At 36.7% G+C, this 23662-nt stretch overlaps 1 protein-coding gene across 4 annotated transcripts in view; it reads left to right on the top strand.

Moving 5' to 3' along the window:
* The window catches only part of COL21A1 (collagen type XXI alpha 1 chain), a 248843-nt gene that overhangs the window by 201465 nt on the left and 23716 nt on the right, over positions 1 to 23662 (top strand). For all 4 annotated transcript variants that reach the window (XM_045057676.1, XM_045057677.1, XM_045057675.1 and 1 more), the window contains one exon: positions 6898 to 6951. In XM_045057676.1, the coding sequence (XP_044913611.1) occupies positions 6898 to 6951 (54 nt within the window). The remainder of the gene's footprint in view (positions 1 to 6897; positions 6952 to 23662) is intronic.

Here is a 23662-nt window from a genome sequence, read left to right as displayed (position 1 = left end):
AGCATAGCTTGTCCCAGAATTAAGAATTTATTGCCCCAGAATCCTTATAATAAAGTAGATCCAGGACTTCTTTTAATTTTGGAGTATTCTCTTGGATTGTAGTTTTTTAAATTTTTAAAAATGTTTATTCATTTTTTCAGACAGAGAGAAAGAGACACAACACAAGTGGGGGAGGGGCAGAGAGAGGGAGACACAGAATCTGAAGCAGGCTCCAGGCTCTGAGCTGTCAGCACAGAGCCCGATATAGGGCTCAAACCCACAAACCACGAGATCATGACCTGAGCTGAAGTCGGATGCTTAACCGACTGAGCCACCCCAGCGTGCCTCTTGGATTATAGTTTTTTTTTTTTTTTTATTTTTTTTTCCAACGTTTTTATTTATTTTTGGGACAGCAAGAGACAGAGCATGAACGGGGGAGGGGCAGAGAGAGAGGGAGACACAGAATCGGAAACAGGCTCCAGGCTCTGAGCCATCAGCCCAGAGCCCAACGCGGGGCTCGAACTCACGGACCGTGAGATCGTGACCTGGCTGAAGTCGGACGCTTAACCGACTGCGCCACCCAGGCGCCCCTTGGATTATAGTTTTAAATAGAAGTTCTATTACATTATTTTGATTTATATCATAAGGACTCTAATTTTGGATGTGTTGCAACTTCTTTGACTCTGTTCTCTCCTTCTGACCCTTATTATCTTTAAAAAAAACCTCATTTTTATTGGGTACGTTTAGTTTTTTTTCCCCCTCAGTACCTTTAAAAATATTAAATCTATTCTCCCTTGTTTTCAGGTAATTTAATCGTAATACCTGAGATTATTTTGTGTTGTCATTTTTTTTCCTTATATCTGAAAATGCTTGTATAACATTAATCCAGGTTATAGCATTTGTTCCAGTTTTTTTTTTCTGCTTCATGTTTATTTTTGTACGAGGGAAATTGACTGCAGTGTTTGGGTTCTTATTTTCTGTTTTTCATTTAGTAGTTTTGTTTGAATATTGTCTGCAGATTCTTTTCAATTTGAAATGTTTTATGTGTTTTTGGACCTACAGTAATAGGGGTGTAAAAGTTTGAGCAGCTTACTAGGCTTTTTAATTCTAGAGCATCTCCTTTTTATGTATAGTGAAGTTAGCTTTTTATTTAATTATTCTTAATTATTTATCAGAGTGGGGGACAGGGGCAGAGGGAGAGAGAGAATCTTTTTTAATGGTTGTTTATTTTGAGAGAGAGCGTGAGTGAGGGGCAGAGAGAGAGGGGAACAGAGGATCTGAAGCAGGCTTTTCATGGTCAGCAGCAAGCCTGATGTGGGGCTCGAACTCATAAACCATGACATCATGACCTGAGCCGAAGTTGGATGCTCAAGAGACTGAGCCACCTAGGTGCCCCTCAATGTTTATTTAATCAATGGAATTAATTATTGGGATAGGTTAAGTATGCCTTCGGTTGGGGAGGTGGAGAAATGAGAAGTATAATGTGTGCATTTAATTATAATGTGGCACATTTAAGAGTACATGTCCAGCAAGTAGTTAAATACTGATAACTGTCTCATTTGCAGAGGGGAAGGAATGGGAGAGTGAACGGAATTGGAAGGGACTATCTTAGGTTGTGGGAAAGAGACCCTTTCACTGTAAAAAAAAAAAAAAAAAAAAAAAAAAAAGGAAGGAAAGAAGGAAGAAATGAAGGATGGAAGAAGGAGGGGGAGGAAGAAAAGAAGAAGAGGAAAAAAAGAATGGGTGGATGTAAATTGAGGACAGTTTGTTGGTTTGGTGGCAAGATGTCTAACTTCTCTTTCCTCTAAGGAAGTGTAAATTATCACCTGTTGAGAGGCAGGGAAAAGGGAATTTCTGTTGATTAAAGAACTTTTAGCTCTGTGGAGAATGTGGTACAGAAGCTGCTTTGAAGTGTAGTTGAAGCTGGAAGTTATCATCTGGTCAACAGTGGTACTATATTTCCCCTCCCACTGCTATACTTAGAAGCCCAAGAGGGGGTCTGAGGAGGCTTTCCGTTTGATTAACTCAATATTGAGGTTTGCATAAGCAAGTGCTGTGCTTGAACAGTGAGGCGAAGGGATAAGAATCTCAGTTAGCAATTGAAATACTGAAAAATGGCGTTGAAACTGGATCTGGAGAGAAGTGAACACAGGACAGGACACATGATAACAGACACAATTTATGGATACTTCCTACATGCCTGGCTCTTTTCCCAGCATTGTATATGCATTCTCCCATTAAACTCAAAAGTCATTGAACTACAAGTGGAAAAAAGAAATTATCCTCTTAGAGATGAGGCAACTAAAGAATGAGGAGATTAATAATGTGTCCTAGATCATGTAGCCATAATTTAATAATCACTGAAAATGTCTTTCACCAAATTGTTGACAAATCATGTTATAGCCAAATAATCTTTCTCCAATATAGGAAATGATGATGGAACTATGACCTCTACTATTTTTGTGGTATTTTAGCTAGATTAAAATATTGACCATCTTTTTTAAAATACTCATGTTTTCTAAATGATAATGCTAAGCCATAGCAGTACAAATATGAAAATACCATATTATTTAAAAAAGTGAAGCCTAAAACAAATCATAAGGTAAAGGATTGTTGAAACCCCAACTTTTTGGTGACAATGAAATAGCAAACTTTCATGAATCTTCCCTTCTGTGTCTTGAGATGTGCAAGGTACTTTCACAAAGCCTCTTAATTTGTTTTCTTAATAAAAGAATCTTGGGAGTTGGGAGTATTAATGCCACTTAGCCATTATGGTCAGATTAATACAGATTAATTAATTTATCCAGAAGTGCGGTCATTTACATGGCAGGGCTAGAATTCCAAGCCTAGTTTATGTGATTCCCCTCTATGCATGATGGGTCCCAAACTTCTTGTCTATTTATTTGGTAATCTGGGAGAAGCTTCCCTAGTCTTATACCTTCAGTATATCCTTTGGTATGGTAGAGATTTGTTTACAAACTAAGAATAAACCATGAATTAAGATCAAAGTCAAAGTATTTAATAACAAAGTAAGGAACTTCCTCAAAATTAAATTATATTTTAGTGGTCACACACCTGATTTTGAGGGTTGCTATGACCACAAACTAAATTATTCTCCATTATTTTAATTTTTTTTTGTGGGTAAGTACCAGTGACCACAGCATGAAAGGAAATACACATACAATGCAAGTTTTACATATCTGTTTTTGGTTAAATTTCCTTCTTAAAAATAGCTGCTTTTTGTGGAATAAATGGTCGTTGACATTAGCTGTAGAAATTGGATTTAGGGATAATGTTTAGCATAGCATCTTTTCAGTTATTTTATATCAAATAAGAAGTTAATAATAGAATGCAAAATGATAGATTAGAGCTAGGGGCATTTGTTTTCCACCAGCCAAACAAATTAGCATGTGTCAGGTTCTCCAGGTCATGAAAGCAATCAGATAATCAGGTTATGTCACAATACTGCACTTCACAGGTTAGTTGTGTACTGCATTTAATTATTTTATGGAGAATGGCTCCAAAGAAATCATCCTTCATCTCCCAATGAAACATTATTCAGAGAATCAAGAGCATACTTCTAGGTAAAGATTATTTGTCATTGTCTTATGATAACCAAACTCAGTAATTTCACAACAGCGAGTGCTGTAGTGCTGTACATAAATGTTTCTCCCCATTTCCTTTATCCTCTTGGAATCAAGTATTTAAGAATAAATAGCCAAGTCCTCCTTCCTTCATATGCTCTTTAGTTGTTTGTAAAGAAGGGGACATAAAGCTTTACATGTAGTCATGCGTTTCATTCAGCACAATTCTAAATATTGTAGGTGATAAAACACTCATGTAGATATGTTCCTTGCCTTCAAAGAATGTACAACTCAGGAAAACAACACTTCCATAAACAAGATACCTGTTGAACAGCATAGCCATCATAAAACACAGTGCCAAGTGTAAAACTGTACAGTGTCATTATAGTTCACACAGAGAGGTGTTGGTAAGCGAAACCAAGGATGTATAAGTCTCTTGAGATGTGGGCTAGAGCAGTGGTCCCATTGGCCACCGTCCAGCACTTTCTGGGAACTTGTTGGAAATGCCAATTCCTGACATCTACCCCACACCTATTGGGTCAGAAACTCTGGGGTGAAGTCCACAATTTTCAGTCTAACAAATTCTCCAGGAGATTCTGTTGCAGTTAGTATGAAAATCACTGCTGTAGATAATAAAGAATAGTGATATTTTGTTCATATGATGATGTATCATTATATTTAAGAAGTAGGAATAGAAAGAAAATAAATCCTCAAATAATTTGGGGACTTAATTATTGATAATTCTTGATGATGATTAGTAAGCTTTTAAAAAACCCTCTGCTAATTAGAATAAAAAAAATAAGATGAAGTCTTCAGAGTAGTAAAAGGAGACAATTTTTTTGTCAGCTAAAGTAGTCATGTAATTCCAGATTACTTGTTTCTCCTATTTGACAACTGCCCTCCTCCCTTTATATACAGAAGATCTAAACTACAGATTTGCTTAGCAAGTCACATATGACAGTACCTGGAGGTATGGGAAGGTAAGTGGCCTAATGATTTAAAGATACACCATGTCCCTCACATCATCAGAGTCAGCTGGGTGTGTTAAAACCGACTGCTGGGCTCCACCATCCAGAGCTGCTGATTTGTTAGGTCTGAAATGTTGTGTTTTGAAGTTCCCACATGAAGTGAGGCTGAGCTGGCTGATGTGGGGGAATGAATCGTCCTGTTAATCTTAATGTTGAGTTTAGATGTAGTCATTGTAGGATTTCTCTGTTTTATTAAGTCCTGACAAATCCCTTTTCTTTAATTTTTCAGACTTGGTAACCTATAGCTTTTAAACTTAATGGATCCTACATATATCCTGTTTCTCTGATATTTTCATTAGCTTTTCTGTAGAACCATCAGGCCAGCAGCACTCCCCCTCCCAATGTGGTTAATTTACAGGAAACATCATTCTTTGCTCCCTCTGTCATCACTTGTCAGCTGGTGTTTGTAAATAAAATTGGAACAGATGAAATATTTGGCTTTCGCTGGTATTTCACTGGGCCTATGAAATGCAAGAATTCATAAAAGTGGGAGAACACTGGTTACATAAAGTGAGACGGTTGAGTTTTTTTTCTGTGAGACGGTTGAGTTTTTTTTCTAAGTGCTGATTATGTTAGCCAGGTTCTTCGTTTTGTGGTTCGTTTTTTTACAGTTTGGGGAAATTCATTAGAATCTGAAACTCTGGAAAACAATGTTGGCATATGCATCGGTCCGTGTATTCTGAGACTCTTTACCCTTAGATCTGTTTCCACTCAGGCATTTGAAGCATTTACAAGAAAAATGCTTTTGTTTTACTTTCTTGCTCTCATGTAGAATGAAATGTTTTTTCTGGTATGAAGGAAAGCATGGCATAATTGCAGAGAACTTTGCTTGTTATGATGCAACATTTGGCTGAACAGAAAACAAAATATGGCTCCTAATGACTGTTAGGTTTCAGAAAGCCTAAATGTTTGAGGGTGTGTCTGTCTGTGTCTGTGTGTGTATTTTAGGAGGCTTCTCCCCCACTACCCCTTATTTGTGTCTCGGCAGTTTAATAGCTGTATTGATCTGTAAATGTTACATATGTTATGAATAAATTCAGCTAATATTTATAAGCAGAGTGTCAGATACTTTTGTATACACTGGCATTTTGGGAAAAAGTTTGAGGATGCTAAAAGGTGGATGTAAAATAGGATGCTTAAATAATTTGAACATAGTAATTTAAAGGCATAAAACTGAAAACTAGGATAGTTTTTATAGCTACCTAAAAATAAGCATTTTAAACATATAAAATGTTTATTTTAAATAGGTAGATACTATGGGACGCCTGGGTGGCTCAGTTGGTTAAGTGTCTGACTTCAGCCCAGGTCATGATCTCATAGTTTGTGGGTTCGAGCCCCGCGTCTGGCTCTGTGCTGACAGCTCAGAGCCTGGAGCCTGCTTCAGATTCTGTGTCTCCCTCTGTCTCTGCCCGTCTGCCACTCATGCTCTGTGTCTCTCAAAGATAAATAAACATTAAACAAGTTTTTTTTTAAATAGGTAGATACTAAATGAAAGTGCCAAGTAATTTCAAGTAATAGCCTATAAATCCATTTAATGAAAGCTTTATTTGTTTTTAAAATGCAACTGTTGCTTGCAAGGTCAAATTAGAATGATCAATTCTTATAGATCCAAAAGAATGTTCCAATTCATTGGGTCCAGTACAACAGAATGATCATTTTTAAAGCAAAAAGGAAGATAAAAATAGGAAAGGATTCATTTCACCCTCTTGGTCTTTTTCTAGATTGTCTATATTTTGGTAATTTGTTGTTCTATTGAAATCCTATCATTGTTTCGCCAAATTACAACAAAAATCTCCTTGGAATTTCTATTGAAATTGTACTAAATTTTGATTAATTTGGAGACATCTGACATCCTTATGCTATGAAGACTTTATAGCCTCAAAACTATGAAAGAGATTTTCTATCCATAAGGAGGATATGTATCTCCTTTTATTTAGGCTTTTTACCTAATTTGTTAATAGAGATCTATAATTATACATAAAAAATCTTGTATTCTTGTTAGAATTTTTCTTAGTCAAAGTTTTGTTTGCTATTTTATTTATTTAACTTATTTTTTAACTGAAGTACAGCTGACACACAGTGTTATAGACAGTTTCAGGTATACAACATAATGATTCAACAATTCTGTATATTATGCTGTACTCACTGTAAGTACAGTTGCTGTCTGTCACCATGCAGCATTATTAATAATCTGGAAGTAATTTTTATGTTTGTATCTAATGTGCTTTAATACTCACTTATATATATTTGTTTTATAAGCGTGTCTGAAAATAGAATTCTCTATTTTCTTTTTTTATCTTTAAAAGGGAGAAATGGGACCTCCAGGTGCTCCAGGTCAGGATGGATCACGGGGAGAGCCTGTGAGTATCTTCTTAATTGTGTTCCAAAAGATGAGGTTCGTTTCCTGTCGTGAAATCCTCTAAGTGCTCCTGTCAGATGCCCTGTTCTTGTTCAGTAACTTTCAGTCTGAGATGTCATAACGTCTCTTTATGGAACACTGTAAAATAGTGAACTATTTAGTCCTTTTTGCAAAACAGGAAGAATGTTGCCAGCAGACAGTTCCCGTGCAGTATGAATTATGATCACGAGTACTCGCGCCTGTGCAAACAAATGGCTAATACGAACAACAGGGTCTGTTGCTGACCCTTTAGTCAGTGTCACCTTGTCACTGGTTCGCTGTTTTGTAGTCTGCTTTCTGGGATCATGCGTTCAATAAGAATTGGGGTAAGAGGGGCGCCTGGGTGGCTCAGTCGGTTGGGCGTCCGACTTCAGCTCAGGTCACGGTCTCGTGGTTCGTGAGTTCGAGCCCCACGTCGGGCTCTGGGCTGATGGCTCAGAGACTGGAGCCTGCTTCCGATTCTGTGTCTCCCTCTCTCTCTGCCCCTCCCCCATTCATGCTCTGTCTCTCTCTGTCTCAAAAATAAATAGACATTTAAAAAAATTAAAAAAAAAAAAGAATTAGGGTAAGAAACATGATGGAGAAAGTACCGATTCTGAATCCTCAATATATGTGTCGTTAGCAAGTGTGCCAGGGGACTCAATTTCACTTACAGTCTCCCCTGCCTTTTATTCCTACAACTCCTGGCCGACATTGGCCAACATTTAAAGATCAGCAGGTCTCATTTTATTCGTCAAAGTTACTTATTGTTAGGGAATTTGCAGTTTGTTTTGGGGATAACTAGATTAAGAAATTAAAAAATCGCCAAGATATATTGCAGTTTATCACAGCATGTTCACGTAAGCCCTCAGAGTCTAAATACTGGACAGAAGAGGGAGAGAGGAATCATTAAAGCCTCTTACATGGACAGACTGAACTCCTCTTAGGATGCCGCAATCAGATATTGATTAACTTCTCATCTTGTGTATTATAATGCATTAGCGCAAGTTCTCTACACAGCTACTGCCTTCAAGGAACTTATAATCTAGTAAAAAAAAAAATGATGGAAATCCTTGCCAACCTGCAGCAATTTTTAGTAAATGCCAAGTAGGGATTTAACATGGAATCTGAAGGCCAGGGTTTAAAGATAGTTTCTGCCACACTCCAGCTGTGCAAGCTTGGCTAAATCAGTTTGCCTCTTTGAAAACTTTTCTCCTTATCTGTGAAGTGTGCATACTTAACCATACCTACTTTGCTGTGTTGTTGGGAGGCTTACATAGGAAACATGAAAAAAAATGTGAGAACATTGCACACATGCATGGAGTTATCTCAAGTGCAGAAGCAGTATAGAAAGGGAATCTTGTATCATGAGAAATATTTACGAAGGATTTGGGGCTAGATTTTATCTTGAAAGGGTGACTGGGAAAGAAAGGAAGACAAGAGGGAGAAAGAATATTAGTAAAGGCACACAGGCTGGGATGGTTAAGTGTGTGCCCAAGAAATGATGAAATGAGTTTTTTTTTTTTTTTTTTTTACTGTTTATTGAGAGAAAAGAAGAGAGAGAAAGAGAATCCCCAGCAGGCTCCACAATGTTAGTGCAGAGTCTGATGCAGGGCTCAATCTCAGGAACCATGAGATAGTGACCTGAGTGGAAACCAAGAGTGGATGCTTAACCAACTGAGCCACCCAGTGCCCCATGATGAATTGATCTTAATGAGGTCCTGAGGCTGCACTGATAGGTCCTTACTGGGCGGTAGGAAGTGAAGTTGGGAAGTTGGATAGAATCATAATATGGAGATCCTCAACTCCAATTTGGGAGAGAAGTAATTCGGGAAGTAAACTTTTTTCACTTGCCATGGAAGTGACATGAGAAAACAAGAGTAATGTGATATAAAATAGTGCTTTAGAGGCAACTATGAGCTCCTGATAGATTCAGGATGGATTGAAAAGAGAAGAGACTGGAATCAAGACGTCAGTTTGCTAACTATTTTGACAGACTGGGCATGGGCAAAATAAGGCCTCAGGGTGTGAATTGGAATGGAATGTGAGCACCGGATGTCTGACTCATAATTTTTATTGTTAAGAATTCTAGGACTTGGTAACTGGATATGAGAGTGGGTATGTTTATTTGTTCTTATTTCAAACAAAGTGTGTGTGTGTGTGTGTGTATGTATGCACGTGTGTGAGCACATGTGCATGCATGCACATGAACACGGGCAGGACAAGAGAAGACAGGTGAGAGAGAGAAAGTTCAAATGGAAGAGGAGAGGGAAATAAGAGACAACTGAAATGAAAAACAGGTTATAATTGGAGTTGATTGTGTTTTAAGTCTTTGAGTCAGTTATTTGTAATTGTGACTCTTCCCACAGAAAAAATGTTAGAAAGGGTAGACTGACCAAGTGTAAATGTGAGCAGTTATGCAGTGTGAGCAGCATATATTTACTTTAAAAATAATACTGTCGGGATCCTGTTAATTAAGCCAGATAGGATAAATAGGAAATTAGGGGCCCTCAGGGGCTCTTTTCCTCTCCCAAGGATGCCTGTTCCTTACAGCAGCCAGAAGCAGATGCCCATCTGTGTTTTCTTGTGCCCTGCCTGTTCCCACTTTGTTCAAGATTTACCTTCATCTAGAACTTTTGCACTAGGATAAAATTACATCCCAGGCAACATGGATGGCCCTTCGGATTTAAACCTTTTCTTTCTTTGCTCCCTTCCTGTTTTCACTGCATTCCCAGAATGTATACGGCATTGGTTTTAGTGAGAGAAACACCAGGACTGCCCATGGAGCCGTACAGACTCGCAGGGGAGGTAGACAGTAAAGGGATAAAGAAACAAAAGCTAATTACAAAGTTCCAAGGCAATCAAGGTGCTGGGGCAGGGAATCATGGTAGTGGGACGGTGGAAGTATCTGGAATGTAATCTCTTCTAAACCAGCGACATAGAAGACTGGGAGTTACCAAGTGTAACTCTTTGGACTCTCTCCAGTTCTGTCCCACCAGATCAGGGAAGGCAAGAACGGTCCCTACCCCTCCTCTCCCTCTCTTTCTCTTTCCTGAAAACCTCTGGAGAAGAAGCCAGGATTCCCAGGCCAGAAGACATATTCTCGTAGGAAAGCAATTAATAGATTAAGCATCTAAAATTGGCCCACATTATCTCTATAGAATTCTTGTGATGTGTATTATTTTACAATAAAGAATGTAATTACAAATTATTCCCTTCCTTTGGCCATTAATGAAAACTTGGTTGTTAGAAGTAACATCCTGGGAAGATTGATCTTTGCCATTTGTGGAAAAGCTTTGAAAACAGGAGAAAATGAAAGTTTTTATATTTGGTAATGCAAACAAATGAATATTCTTCCATTGCATGTGGATGTGGGTTGTAAGTATTTATGATGAATGATTTAGCCCCGCTAACAAGGACATGTTCACTTTGTTTTATAATGTGGCGGCCAAAAATTAATGGAGCTTAAATTGGAAGGGCAGAAGCTCTTAGAAAAATGCTTTAAAGCTAATTAAACACAGCTTGTAGCAGCCAGATCATGGTTCATCCCTGTAAGCAGATTGATAAATATGAACCCTAATTCCTGGAATTCAAATTGAGGACAAAGGCTATATTTCATTGGGAAAAGATTATATTGTCTAAAGTATAATTACATTCAAATGCCCATACTTTGAATTTTAAAGTCTAGTATAGGCCAATTCTAATGGTGATTTAGTCCCAAAGGTGATTTACTTTCTAAGTGCCAAATTATACATACTTAACTTCAACCCAGGTGACCAGATACTCAGTTCTAACACTTGCTGGACTTATTATAATTGGTTTCAACCACGGAATGCTACGCTTAAGGATTATAGTCTGATCATTCATTGTGCCAGCCATTATACTATTTCAGGAGAACGTGAAGAATAATTTGTGAGGGCCCTGCCCTCAAACAGTCACACGAGCCAGTAGATAGTTTAGTAGAAATGTTAAGGAGGTAGGCACATGGGGTCTTGCAAAGTTGAAGAAGATGTGTGTAACACTACATGAGTTTGGGATCATCACTTGGCCCAATTCATTCTTCTTTTCTTTTTAATAATAGCATTATTGAGATATAATTCACATACTGTACAGTTCACTTGTTTAAAGCACATAGAGATACATTCCTAAACAAGGTAGTCTCTTGGCCAAATCCTGGAAGATAAATAGGAGTTGTCTTGTTGTTTGGCCTGGCAAGGCAGGAACCTGTAGCATATTCCACAGTGTCAAAGTAAAAGAAATCATGATACTTTACGAAAAGCTGACACTAGTTCAGGCTGCTTAGGATACATGAAAAGGATGGGATAGAAATAGAAGATGAGATTGTGGGGGTGGGTAGCAGCCAAATCCAGCCCCCTATGTCCGTGCTGTTCGCCCTTAAATCTGACAGCAGTGGGACCTTTTCAAAGGTTTTGAGTAGGCAAGTGAGTTGATCAGAGTTAGAAAGTTTAAAAATTTTTTAATGTTTATTTTTGAGAAAGAGAGAGAGTGTGTGAGTGAGAGAGAGGTAGACACAGAATCTGAGGCAGGCTCCAGGCTCTGAGCTGTCAGCACAGAGCCCTTTGCAGGGCTTGAACTCGCGAACTGTGAGATCACGACCTGAGCCAAAGTCAGACGCTGAACCAGCTGAGCCAGCCAGGTGTCTCAAATTCAGAAAGTTTTAGAGAGGTGATTCCGACAGCAGAAAAGAGAATAGATAAAGGTGAGCTGAGGTAGAGGACAGAGCCTTGCAGCTGTCTAGCTGGGCTGTGCCCCAGTACAACTAGGGCATGAACATTGAGAGTGGGAGGGAGTGGGGTGGGACTGGTTTGAAATGAACTGAAAGGTGGACCAGCAGGGTTCGAGGATCAATTGCATGTGTTACTTAATGATGAAAAAGGATGACTCTCAAAGTTCTACTGCATGGATGATAGCACAGGGAGACCAAGCAATAAATAGGAAAGAGAGCAGGGAGAATAAGTTTGTACTGGGGGAGATGATCGTACGACATTTTCACATGGGACTTGCTAGATAATAACAAAGACATTTAAATAGGTGTCCTGTGCTTTGGGTAATGAGAAAAGAATAGACATGTACAAATGGAGGCTAATACAATTCCAATAAGAGATAGTAGGTCAGATTCAAGGAAATTATAGGCGGATTTTGTGAATAACTAGGGTGTACTAGGTTGAAAATGCCCCCCCCCCCAAGATAATCAGACCCTCTAATGCCTGAAACCGGTAAATGTTATCTTACTTGAATGAAGGGCCTTTGCAGATGTGATTAAACTAGGATATGGTGATGGAGAAACAATCCTGGATTGTCTGAGGGGTAGCTGATACAAGTTCAAAGGTGCTGAGAGCAGAATTAAAGTCTCTCAGAGGCAGAGGTGAGAACGTGGCTGTGGGAGTGATACAGCTACAAGTCAAGGAATGTTGACAGCTACCAGAAGTTGGAAGAGATGAAGAATGGATTCTCCCCTAGAGCTTCTGGGGGGAACACAACCCTGTTAAGCTCTGGACTTCAGACTTCTGGCCTCCAGAAGTGTGAGAGAATAAAATTCTTTTGTTTCAAATGACCAAGTTTGTGGTGACTTTTTTTTACAGCAGCCACAGGGCAGTAGTACACAGGGGCTTGTTATCAAATCATTTGTGGAATGGACCCGTGTCAAAAGGCATGTGAGCACATACTGATACCTATCACACACTTAGTAGTAGCACATGTATCGATTAAAACCATTTGGGATTGAAGCACATAGGTAAACAAGTTTCAGTGACAGTTTGGTTAAAAGCAAGGCTCCCCAGCCACAGATATCTTCTGATTTAGAAATTTTGCTAAACTGTCAAGTGTTTTTTAAACCTTAATGCATGAACTTCTCATTTTTCTATTTTTGTGTCATTCAATTTGGTAACTTTTAGCCCATAGGTCTTGCACGGTTGGAACAGTTTAAATGTCTGATACTTAATGTGTTATATATATAAACTGTGCAAAATGTATATGGATTTAAACATAGTTTAAAAAATTGATACTATATGAATGTGTATGTATAAAAAATAATCTGCACGGTAAACATACAGTTTAATCCTGTTTTGGTTACTTGGCTTATTTTTTCCCCAGGTTGGTTTTTGATGTCTGTTATGTTCCATTTATTTATCTGTATTTTATCTTCTCCCCTGAGCATGCCATTGTTTTTGTAATACATTATAAAAAAAATTGAGGTCTGGATTGTGAGTGGCTTACAGTGTTTCCTTTCTGTTCTGTTTTTAAAATATGTTAAGCTTGTCAGATGACATTTTCATTTTTGTGCCGAGGAATAGAGAACAATCAGATTGCTTCAAGGAATCCTCATGTGTTTTCACAAATCACTCCGATTTTATCTTGGGCAGTTAAGTGGATGGGATGACAGGGCACCGACACACCAAATTCAATTAGTTGAAAAACAAAAACTGGAAACATCCATATTTGACCAAATGAACTTTTAGGGCAAATCATCATGTTGACCAGCTACTTTCCCATGGCCCATTGTTGCTGGCCAAATTATCTGTGGTGTCAACATTTCCACTGCTTCTTTGTCATAGCTGTTCTTGTCCTGCTGCTCAATCCTGATGACATGCTGTATTTAGGGTAACATTTTTCCTCAGACGGTCTGAGGCGTTTGCTTGCTACTTCTCTCCTGATCAGCCAGCCCCTTGTGGCTCATGGCGAAGATGTGTAAGCAGGGCCTGGACTCCACTCTTTGAGCCAAGACCCCTGGAGCTCCATGAGGATGAGAGAAAGGATGGCACTTTTTCTGGAGCTATGGAGGTGAGCACACGTTTCTAAAATAAGCATGTGTTAAACCCTTTTTATTCTGGAAATGTTCGCTGTATCATTTTTCTAGGAATGAAGATGTGGTGTTCCCTGTACTATATATTCGAGGACATTGGCTTATAGAGGTTTCTGTTTCCTTTCCTCATGTCTTTAGAAAATTTATAAATCCCCATGTTGTGCTCGTGTGTATGGTGTAATGTTAGCTGCTGAACTGGTCCAAGTCATCATGTACTTAAGAGACGAGTACGTGTTTTGTTTAATTGCCTTTTCTCTGGTGTGGTGATTTGACTTGTCATTTTTCTGCTTATAAGCCAAAGACATCCATAAACTTCTTGGGAGAAAGTTAATGTCAAAAGGCTCTGGTGGTTTCCCATGTGGAATAATTCACTTTATTAGATTAGCAATGTGGAGGTATCCTTATTTACCTACTTGACTGTATTTTTTAATTTATATTGAGAAGGAAGAAATTATTAGGAAGAGAAAAACCCAAGTTCTGTTTTTGTTCCTATTTGATTGGCATTTGAGTAACAAGCTTTTTAAAATATTCTGTAGAGATTTGTAACATCTTTTTCCCACTCTTCTTTCAGGCACCAGGAAGGACACATCCTTGTTATGTGTTGAGTGAAACAAGCTTAACCCGTTGTTTCCTGAGAATTTCACATGGCATTTCTTAGTATCAAGGCAGCTGGCATTTAACAACTTAGAATATTCGAAAACTTGAATTGTATTTATTATTGTAATAATCTCCTGCTGATTCCAGGGTGGGTTATGTTTTAAAACCTGATTGAGAGTAAACCCTTAGAATGAATTTTGAAGTTGGTTTTATCTAAATTAAATAATGTATAAGTCTAATTTATCTGCAGGAGTGATTAACTTTGTTCGGTGATATCTGCAATTTTTTGGTTTCCCAAAATAAGGCCTTTGGCTTTGTAGTGACTATGAAAATATTGTATCTGTTTCTTTAAACATAAAAAACAAATGGCCCATTATCTGTATAAATTAGTTAATAAAATCCCACTAGATTTAACAAAGGGTTCACTTAATTCTTTCCATTATAAATGATTCCACTGGCAGAGTAAACCAGACCACCATCAAACAACTTTAATAAAGTGACTTTATGGATTTTAAATTTGGGGGCTCTGTGTTTATGGTACTGATCATTTTTCTGTTGTTCTGAAGAAATCGTTTAAATATGTTCATTGTAAAATTATTGATCAGCATTAAAATGGATTTATTTCAGTCTTTCTCTTGTTTATTTGTTTTCTTATAATTCAAAAAGGCTTTATCGATTTTTGAAATGACAAGAGCGTTGAATGTAATTGAACCTAGGAAATGACGTGTGATTAGTTTTTAGAATGGTTAACATATAATATGGGTAAATAGAATCTTCATGTTGCTTACATAGGCTCACTTCTCACTGACATGGGGATTGATTACACCCACCTCTGGAGAATGGGTGACAGGAAGCTTACATCACCATATGTACAGGATATTTAGTCTAGGTTTCAAAGCTTTCAAGACTTTGACTTTAAAATTATGTTCTTTAGTCATACAGGGGCTGGGGTTGTTTTGTATACTTTTAATCTTGTTATAAGGTATCATATACTTTTGAATTAGTCCAAATACATTCTCCATTTTCAAAGCATGAAACTACAGAATTAACAGTGTTGTTTAAGACAAGGCATATTTATTTTAATACTGGATTCATGATCCGTATTAGTGGCTATTTTAGCAGATGAAATGAGAATGTTTTCCATTCGTTCTATTTTCACAAGTGTGGAAACTAATACATTGTTGATGTGATGTGGAGTGCACACTTTGGTAACTAGATTATTTCATTCTAAACAGCTCTTGTTTTTATATTTTAAGAAATATTTTCAAAATGCTTGAGTGTGGTTACCACATTGAGCACTAGACAAATGTTTGATGTCCCTGAGAACATTAGAAAATCATTTATATTCTCAGTATGTTAGGGTGTGTAAAATACATATGGGGAATATCTGAGAAAGAGCACTTAAAAATACTTGTTTATACCAATGTGAATTTTTATTTTTGATGATGAGGTAAGCTTCTAATAAGTAATTGATTGCCAATAGTTCTAGGTACTTAGATGGTTTATAAAAATGATTTCTATAATTTTGAATACTGAGGTGTTCTATTGTTTGAAATGTATGCTTAGTTAAGTCATAGCTGCTTTGCTGTTTTAATTTTGGTTCCTTAAAAATGTGTGGCTTTGAAATGCTTTTGGCATAGATAGATAATTCAGGGGTTGTAGGGGAAAAACCCAAGGTATGTTTTAACAAAAGAGTGTATGAATCATGAGTAGACTAGTATTTATGAATATATTCTAGAAGTCATGTACTACCCTAATGGTTCAATCCAATGGAAATTATCAAATAATATTGGAATATTAATTTCTTTTAATAGTTTTATTAGAACATAGGGACTAGGATTTTTCAGTGAAGATCTCTTGCGGGTGAAGTATAAAGACTGATTTGATAAGCTAATACTAAAATCAGGGCTAAAGAGTTTTATGATCTATCAGTTTTACAAACAATGAATAATTTCTTTGTTGTGATAGAATTTTCTTTCTGCTGGCTACATAAAAAGAGTGCACTTAACTGATGGATTTAGGTGGAATATGGAGAACATCTGAACAATGGATTTTAAGAATGAATGACTAATCACACAAAATGGGAAACCACCATTAGGGAACTTTAGAATTATTGCAGATTCTTTTTTTTTTTTTTTTAATTTTTAGTGTTTATTTTTGAGAGAGAGAGAGAGAAAGAGAGAGAGAGAGAGAGCGTGCACAAGTGGGGGAGGGGCAGAGAGAGAGAATAAGACAGAATCTTAAGCAGGCTTCAGGCTCTGAGCTGTCAGCACAGAATCTGATGGTGGGGTTCAAACTCATGAACCATGATATCATGACCTGAGCCAGAGTCAGACACTTAACCAACTGAGCCACCTAGTTGCCCTGAATTGTTGCAGATTCTTATTGAGATGTGGAGTCAGGTGTTAATATTTGCTAGCAATCACAGAACGTACAATACTGTATCCGGTGGCTTTAGATGGAACAATTGTTCTCCAGTTAGGAGAAATAGAAAATTTACTCAATAAACATATTGTACAAAGGTTTATATGAAAAGCCTGTGGTAGGTTAAGACTCTTAAATGCCATTAAAGGCAAATGAAGTTAATCATGAAAGGCTGAGTATTAAGAATTTTGATGAAGGGTTAAAAATTGGTGGGGAAATGATCTATAATTGTTTTTGACCAGAGAGACATAACATGGATTATAAGAAAATTTAATTGGTAGATAATCATAAATAAAAAACTCTTTGATGACTATTCTAGCTTAACACCCCAATGCAAAATACTTTCAAGATCCTTTTTTTTTTTCAGTACATGTAGAGCAGTGTTTCTCCAGCTCTGATCCAGAGTACCTTAACCAGAATCTCCAGAGATGGTTATTAAATTTCCATTTCTTGGTCCATTCCAGTCCTAATGTATCAGAATTAGGAACTGAAACCAAGAAAACTGCATTTTTAATGGCTATCTTATGTGTGTGTGAGAAAAAAAAAAGAAAACTAGTGATATTAAAGACTATGATACAGGTTAATCAAAATAGAGAAATATGAAGGTAGTAGAAAGACAAAGTTACCTACTCCAGGAGAAAAATTAATTTTAGTGACATTAGTAAGTGAAAGTGGAATTATTATTATCTACCTCGTTATTTTTTAAGGTTCTATGTGCTTTAATATCTTTCTCTGACTAAATAAATTTCAATATTGCCATGAATAATAATATGAAATTATATTTCCAAATGAATTCAGTATTCTTGGTGTATTTAAAATCATTTATAACTTTTTGACAAAACTTCAGAAGCAAATCTGTCTTGGAAAATAGAGATAAATCTACATGCAATTGAATAATACTAAAGTTATTTATATGAAGATAGATAAATCCTCACAAAGATAGGAATTTGGTCACTTAAATTTATTTTGTTATAACTTGAATGAAACTTGTGGGTTATTAATTATCCTAGATATTTGCTTTGTAGATGTTTATAGCCTTTAAAAAACAATTTTTAGACCTGATGTGTTACCATTTTTATTTAGAAAAGTTCTGTTCCTTCTGTTACAGAGAAATGGAAGAAATGGTGAGGAAGAAATGCCAAATTCCTGTATTTTTTTTTCAAGGAAATTGCTTCTTAAACACAGTATTTATTATTCTTCCCTAGATGGGAAGACTGAGGCCTTTGTCTAACAGTATGTCTTTAGCAATGTGTGAAAAGTTATCTGTGAGAATAACCTACCAAGGTGTGAAAACTAAGCTAACATGTCACCCTCTCAGGTCACAGCAGTGAGTCAATCTCTGAGGTTGCACTGTACTTCTTGTTATTTTAGTTTTTTTTTTTAATTATTTATATTGAGAGGGAGAGAGACAGAGTACATGGGGTAGGGGTAGAGACAGAGAGGAGAAAGAACCTCAAGAAGGCTCCATGCTGTCAAGACAGAGCCCAATGTGGGGCTGGGTCCTAAGCTGAAATCAAGAGTCAGATACCCAAATGACTCAACCACCCAGGCACCCCTATGGGTGTGTGTGTGTGTGTGTGTGTGTGTGTGTGTGTGTGTGTATTTAGCCCAATAGCCACAACCATTAGAATCTTTACTTTTTTTATTTTGAAAAATAAATATTTAGCAGTCGTTTATTGAATGACTTAAATGTGAGGAGAAATATATTTTTTTTCTGAGAAAGTTTTGAAATGTAAAACTGTGGGCAAACTTTTATTACTTATTGTACATTTAAAAAAATGTTAGAGAGTATGAGCAGGAGGAGGGGCAGAGAGAGGAGAGCGAGAATGCCAAGCAGGCTCTGAGCTGTCTGTGCAGAGCCCAATGTGGGGCTCAATCTCACTAACCATGAGATCATGACCTGAGCTGAAATCAAGAGTTGGATGCTTAACTGACTGAGCCACCTAGATGCCTCTATTTATTGTACATTTTATTTTATTTATATTTATGTATTATTCATTTTTATATACTTTAACTTCTCTGAAATAGGCAAAAAATATAGAAGTTGTGTTGTAAATTTCAAAGTCTGCCTTCATTTACCCAAATCCCATCCCCATGCCCAGAGATAACGATCGTTATTCATTTATTAAGATTCTTTCCAAACTTGTGTATACAAATGCATAAACAGAACACATACACATTTTTAAGATAAAAAGTCATGTCTGTTGAAATTTTATTTCACTTCACAGTATTATAAATGTTTTGCCATATCTGGATATTAGAGAATATAAAGTCTATCTTGTTTATAGCATGGATGATGTATTTCATCTAACTTCTCCTATTGATGTTATATATATTCCCATATACTATGCAATATTTTGGGGAAGGATGCATTCCTGTAAGTGGAATCGCTACTTCTAAATATAGCTTATGCCTTTATTACTGATTTTAAGCAGAAATGTCTAGTGTTTCACCAAGTATGATGTTTGTAATCGGTTTCCAATGGATTGAGATTTAGGTTTACCAAGTTCTAGTCTTAGGTTCTTAAGAATTTTTAGTAATGCGTGATAAATTGTGTAAAATTCACTTTCAGTACTTTTTAGATGATTTTTGTATTGTTCCTTTAAACTATTAATAACTTACGTGAATGTATCATATGGGTATAGTTCTTAATGTTGGGCATTCATTCCATCCTGAAACAAGCCCTGTTAATTCTCTGCTTTTCTAATGCGCTGCTATATTTGATTTACTAACATTATAGTAAATCCATTTGCATTTGTATTAAATTAGATGAGCTTGGAGATTTCTTTTTTAGGTATTATTCTTGACTGGATTTGTTATTAGGGTATGGTGACCTCATAATTTGAACTTCAATGATCTCCATCTTCAGTGCCCTGGAGACATTTAAATAAATTAGAAACTATCTGGTCCTTGGATTTTAGGTAATATTTCTGTGGTAGGCAAAATAATGGCTTTCGTCCTCCCCCTGAGAGATATCTGCATCCTAGTTTCCAGGACATTTACCTCACATTGTAAAGGGACTTTGCAGTTGTGATTTAAGTTCATTGACCTTGAGATGGAGATATTATCCTGGATTATCTGAGTGGGCTCAGTCTAATCCCAAATAATTAGAAGTGGAAGAAGATGGTTGAGAAACGGGTCAAAAAGATTCAACTCCAGAAGGACTTGACCAGCCAGTTGCTGCTGTTGAAGATGGAGGAAGGGGACCATGATCCAAGGACTGTGGTAACTTCTAGAAGCTGGGAGTGGTCTTTAGTTTATAGTTAGCAAGAAAACAGAACACTTTGTTTGTTTCCCCCATCCCCGTGAACTACAGGGAATTGAATTGTGCCAGTAACCTGAATGAGCAGGAAATGATTTTTTTTTTTTTACTACAGATTCCAGAAAGGAGTGCAGCCTTGACAAATCCTTGAATTTAGCCCAGTGAGACCCATGCATTACTTATGGCCTACAGAACCTTAAGAGAATATGTTGATGTTCTTTTAAGCCACTAAATGTGTGTAATTTGTCATGAGTCAATAGAAAACATAATTTCCTTTAAGTTTTTTCCTTTCTTTTTAGTGTACTGTCTCCTTTTTCAATAGGAAAATAGGGACATACATTTTATAAGCAGAGCAAAATTCACAGTGGGCTGAGTTGCACAATAAATATGATTTGATGTAACAATATATGCATGTTTAAAAAATAGGTTATAAATAAAAGATACATGGACAACTAATTAGATGTAATTTTCATATAATTGGTTTTTATTTTATTAAGGTTAAAAATTCATTTGTTTTCATCATCAAACTAGTTTCACCTTTGATGTTAAAATTTTTTTTTGGTGACTTCTATCATATGAAAAATTTTAAAGAGTAATTCAGTTTCTCTAAAAAGTGTATAAATTCTAAGCAACTGAGTTGACTGTAAAGGTCTTTGAAAAATTCATTTTCTTTTTTTTCCTTACTGAGAAATTCATCACACTTTGAGTTATACGGTGAAGCTCCATGTACCAAAAAATATGGTCTATATTTTTTAGGTTCTCAGAGGATCATAAATTCTAAAGCAGAAAAAAGTTTTGGAACTACTTTCAAATGGAATTGAATGTGTCTATATGTATACATTCATTTTAAGTCACTAATATATTTCATGTGGATGATATCACTTGCTAATAATGTAAAGGGACAGGCTGTTTTTCTGGATTCCTGGGTTCAGGGTGGTTATGTAACCTTCCCATGATGTGGGTAGTGCAGAGACTGTCCCTGAGTCTCTGAAACCTGTCCCCCTTCTCTTCTGAGTTTTTAGGTATGTTAATTTGTTAAACATTTGTCTCTTTTTTGTGTTGTCCCTCAAAATGATACTTGTACAATAACAAAGTTGTTTAGAATATCTTTTTGGCCTTTAAAAAATGTAGAGGGGTGCCCAGATGGCTCAGTCAGTTGAGCGTCCATCGGCTCAGGTCATGATCTCCCGGTCATGGAATCGAGCCCTAAGTTAGGCTCTATACTCAGCATGGAACCTGCTTAGGATTCTTTCCTCTCTTCCTCTTCTCATTCTCTGCTTGCTTGAGTGTGCGCGTGCGCTCTCTCTCGCTCGCTCTCTCTCTGCGTCTCAAAATAAATACACTGTTTAAAAAAACATATAAATGCTTTTAGATGTCAAAGAAAAATGCCTGTAACATTAAGCAACTTTGTACGGGGCTCCCAGATCACTTTTTCCTTCTGATAATATCCCTGTTAACTTTTTATGTCAAACTGGTGACATTTTCTGTTGTATATAAACATGAGTATCCCAGAAATATTTACCAAAGCATTTTTCTGTTGAAATGACTTATCTTTGGATATTTTGGGTCCAGTCCCATGTGGGTCCTGATCTGTAGGCTAGGGAAGAATAAATTCATCCAATGTTACTCAGATTACTTTTTTCCCCTTGATGATTAAAGGCAGTTGTAAAACTGTGTTAAAGTATTCAGGGACATAGTAAAGCTGGTGATTTCCTTATTATGGGTTTATTGCAAGTATTTATATATTGGTTTCTTTTAGGTTTGGCAGCTATGTTTGTGAGTTACTTGTCTTTAGACTTCTGTTACCACAGAATAATCTTTCGTACATCATTCATAGTGGTCTGTCAGTTAGTGTGGAATTTTATAAAAGGATTGAAAACCATGAGATCAGCTGAAAATATATTTGAAACTTTTGGTTATATTTTTTTCTGAAACAATTGTGATGAACTACATATAAATGTTTAAAAAGCAAAAGTCCTAAAGTTAGCCAAACAGGAAAAGGTGCAGTTAATGGATGAGGGGCAATCCCATCTTGGCACGCCCAAGGGGAAGCCTTAGATTGCTGGAATCAATCATGGGTATACTGGGAGATTTTGGAAACAAAGGTAGAGAAAGGTGGAAAGACAAAAAAACAAAACAAAACAAAACAAAAACCCAACAACACAACAAACAAACAAAACATCCTGCATTGGAGAAGGAGGACAAAGTTTGAGACATGGGAGAGAATTGACTTCATCTATTTCACAACTTTCAAAGGTCAGGGAGGAGCTGTGAAAAGACAGTCATGAAGATGTATTCATTAATGTGCAGCATTGAGCTGAGCACTTGTGAGAGTTAATATAACGTACCAACTCTGTGATGCAGATCCCATTACTTTCATCATATAAAAAATGGGGATACTAAGATTCCACAGTTTAAGTAACAGGCCTGGAGTCCATCAGCCACTGGATAATGGGCTGGCTGACTTCATTGTTAAAACTTGTAACTGCTTCCACTATGCTTTTTACTAATAATCCTCATAATCATTGTGATTTTTTGTAGCTAATAAGAACAATACTTTCAACATAGGTGCTTTTTCTTCATGAATCTTTAGGAACAAACACATCACTTCTTGATATAATAGAAAACATAACATGCTTCTAATATATTGATAATTGTATATTAAATATCTCTACCACTCTACAAATTTTGAAAAATACCATTAATGGGGGTGCCTGGATGGCTCAGTCGATTAGGCGTCTGACTCTTGATTTCAGCTCAGGTCATGATCTCAAAGTTTGTGAGTTCCAGCCCTGCACTGGACACTGTGCTGACAGCTCCGAGCCTTCTTGGGATTCTCTGTCTCCCTCTTTGTCTGCCCCTCCCCTGCTCATGTGTGCATGCATGCACACTCTCTAAATAAATAAAAACTTCTTAAAAACACCATTAACAGGTTAGATTTGTTTTTACTACACTGAAAATATTGCATTACTTACAGGCAGGTTGGATCCAAGATGCTCTGATTTCAGGGGTAAGGTAAATGCATTCATGGGACGTGAGAAAGTATCAAGTGATGTTTTATCTTTTCCAAGTAATGTATCATGGACACATTTCTTCTTTGTAAAGTAGTCTTTAGGAAATAAGGGCCAAACTTTTTATTCTAAAATATGTATTTCAACTCTTAATTACTTTTTTGTTATACTTCAATGGTTTAACGGTTACAGAGAAGCTTTTAGAACATTTTTTTAATGTCTACATTTTTTCACCACAACATTATGCAGGATTTTCCAGTTGACTTTCTGCTCTTGCTCAAACCCAAACTGAAATCACAGAAGGGGGGGAAATATGCCCCTTTACTCTTACCAAATAAAATGCTTGTTTCTGTCTTTATTTACACATTATCACAGTTGCCTGAATCCAGAACCACACAGGCCAAAAGTGAAACATAAAATAGTTTGCTTGGAAAACATTTATTGTATGAAGTAATTGTTACTAAATACTTTGGATCAGCAAACTCTTAAATTTCAAGTGGTTTTGAATAATATTTCTGCTAGTGTAAAATTGGCAAAATTTAGTGAATTTCAATAAGTGGAAGCCCAGGAAAAAAAA

Source organism: Felis catus, chromosome B2, assembly GCF_018350175.1.
Source record: "Felis catus isolate Fca126 chromosome B2, F.catus_Fca126_mat1.0, whole genome shotgun sequence".
Classification (NCBI taxonomy): Eukaryota; Metazoa; Chordata; class Mammalia; order Carnivora; family Felidae; genus Felis; species Felis catus.
The sequence above is the reverse complement of the archived record's forward strand: the minus strand, read 5'-3'. Positions and strand labels throughout refer to the sequence as shown.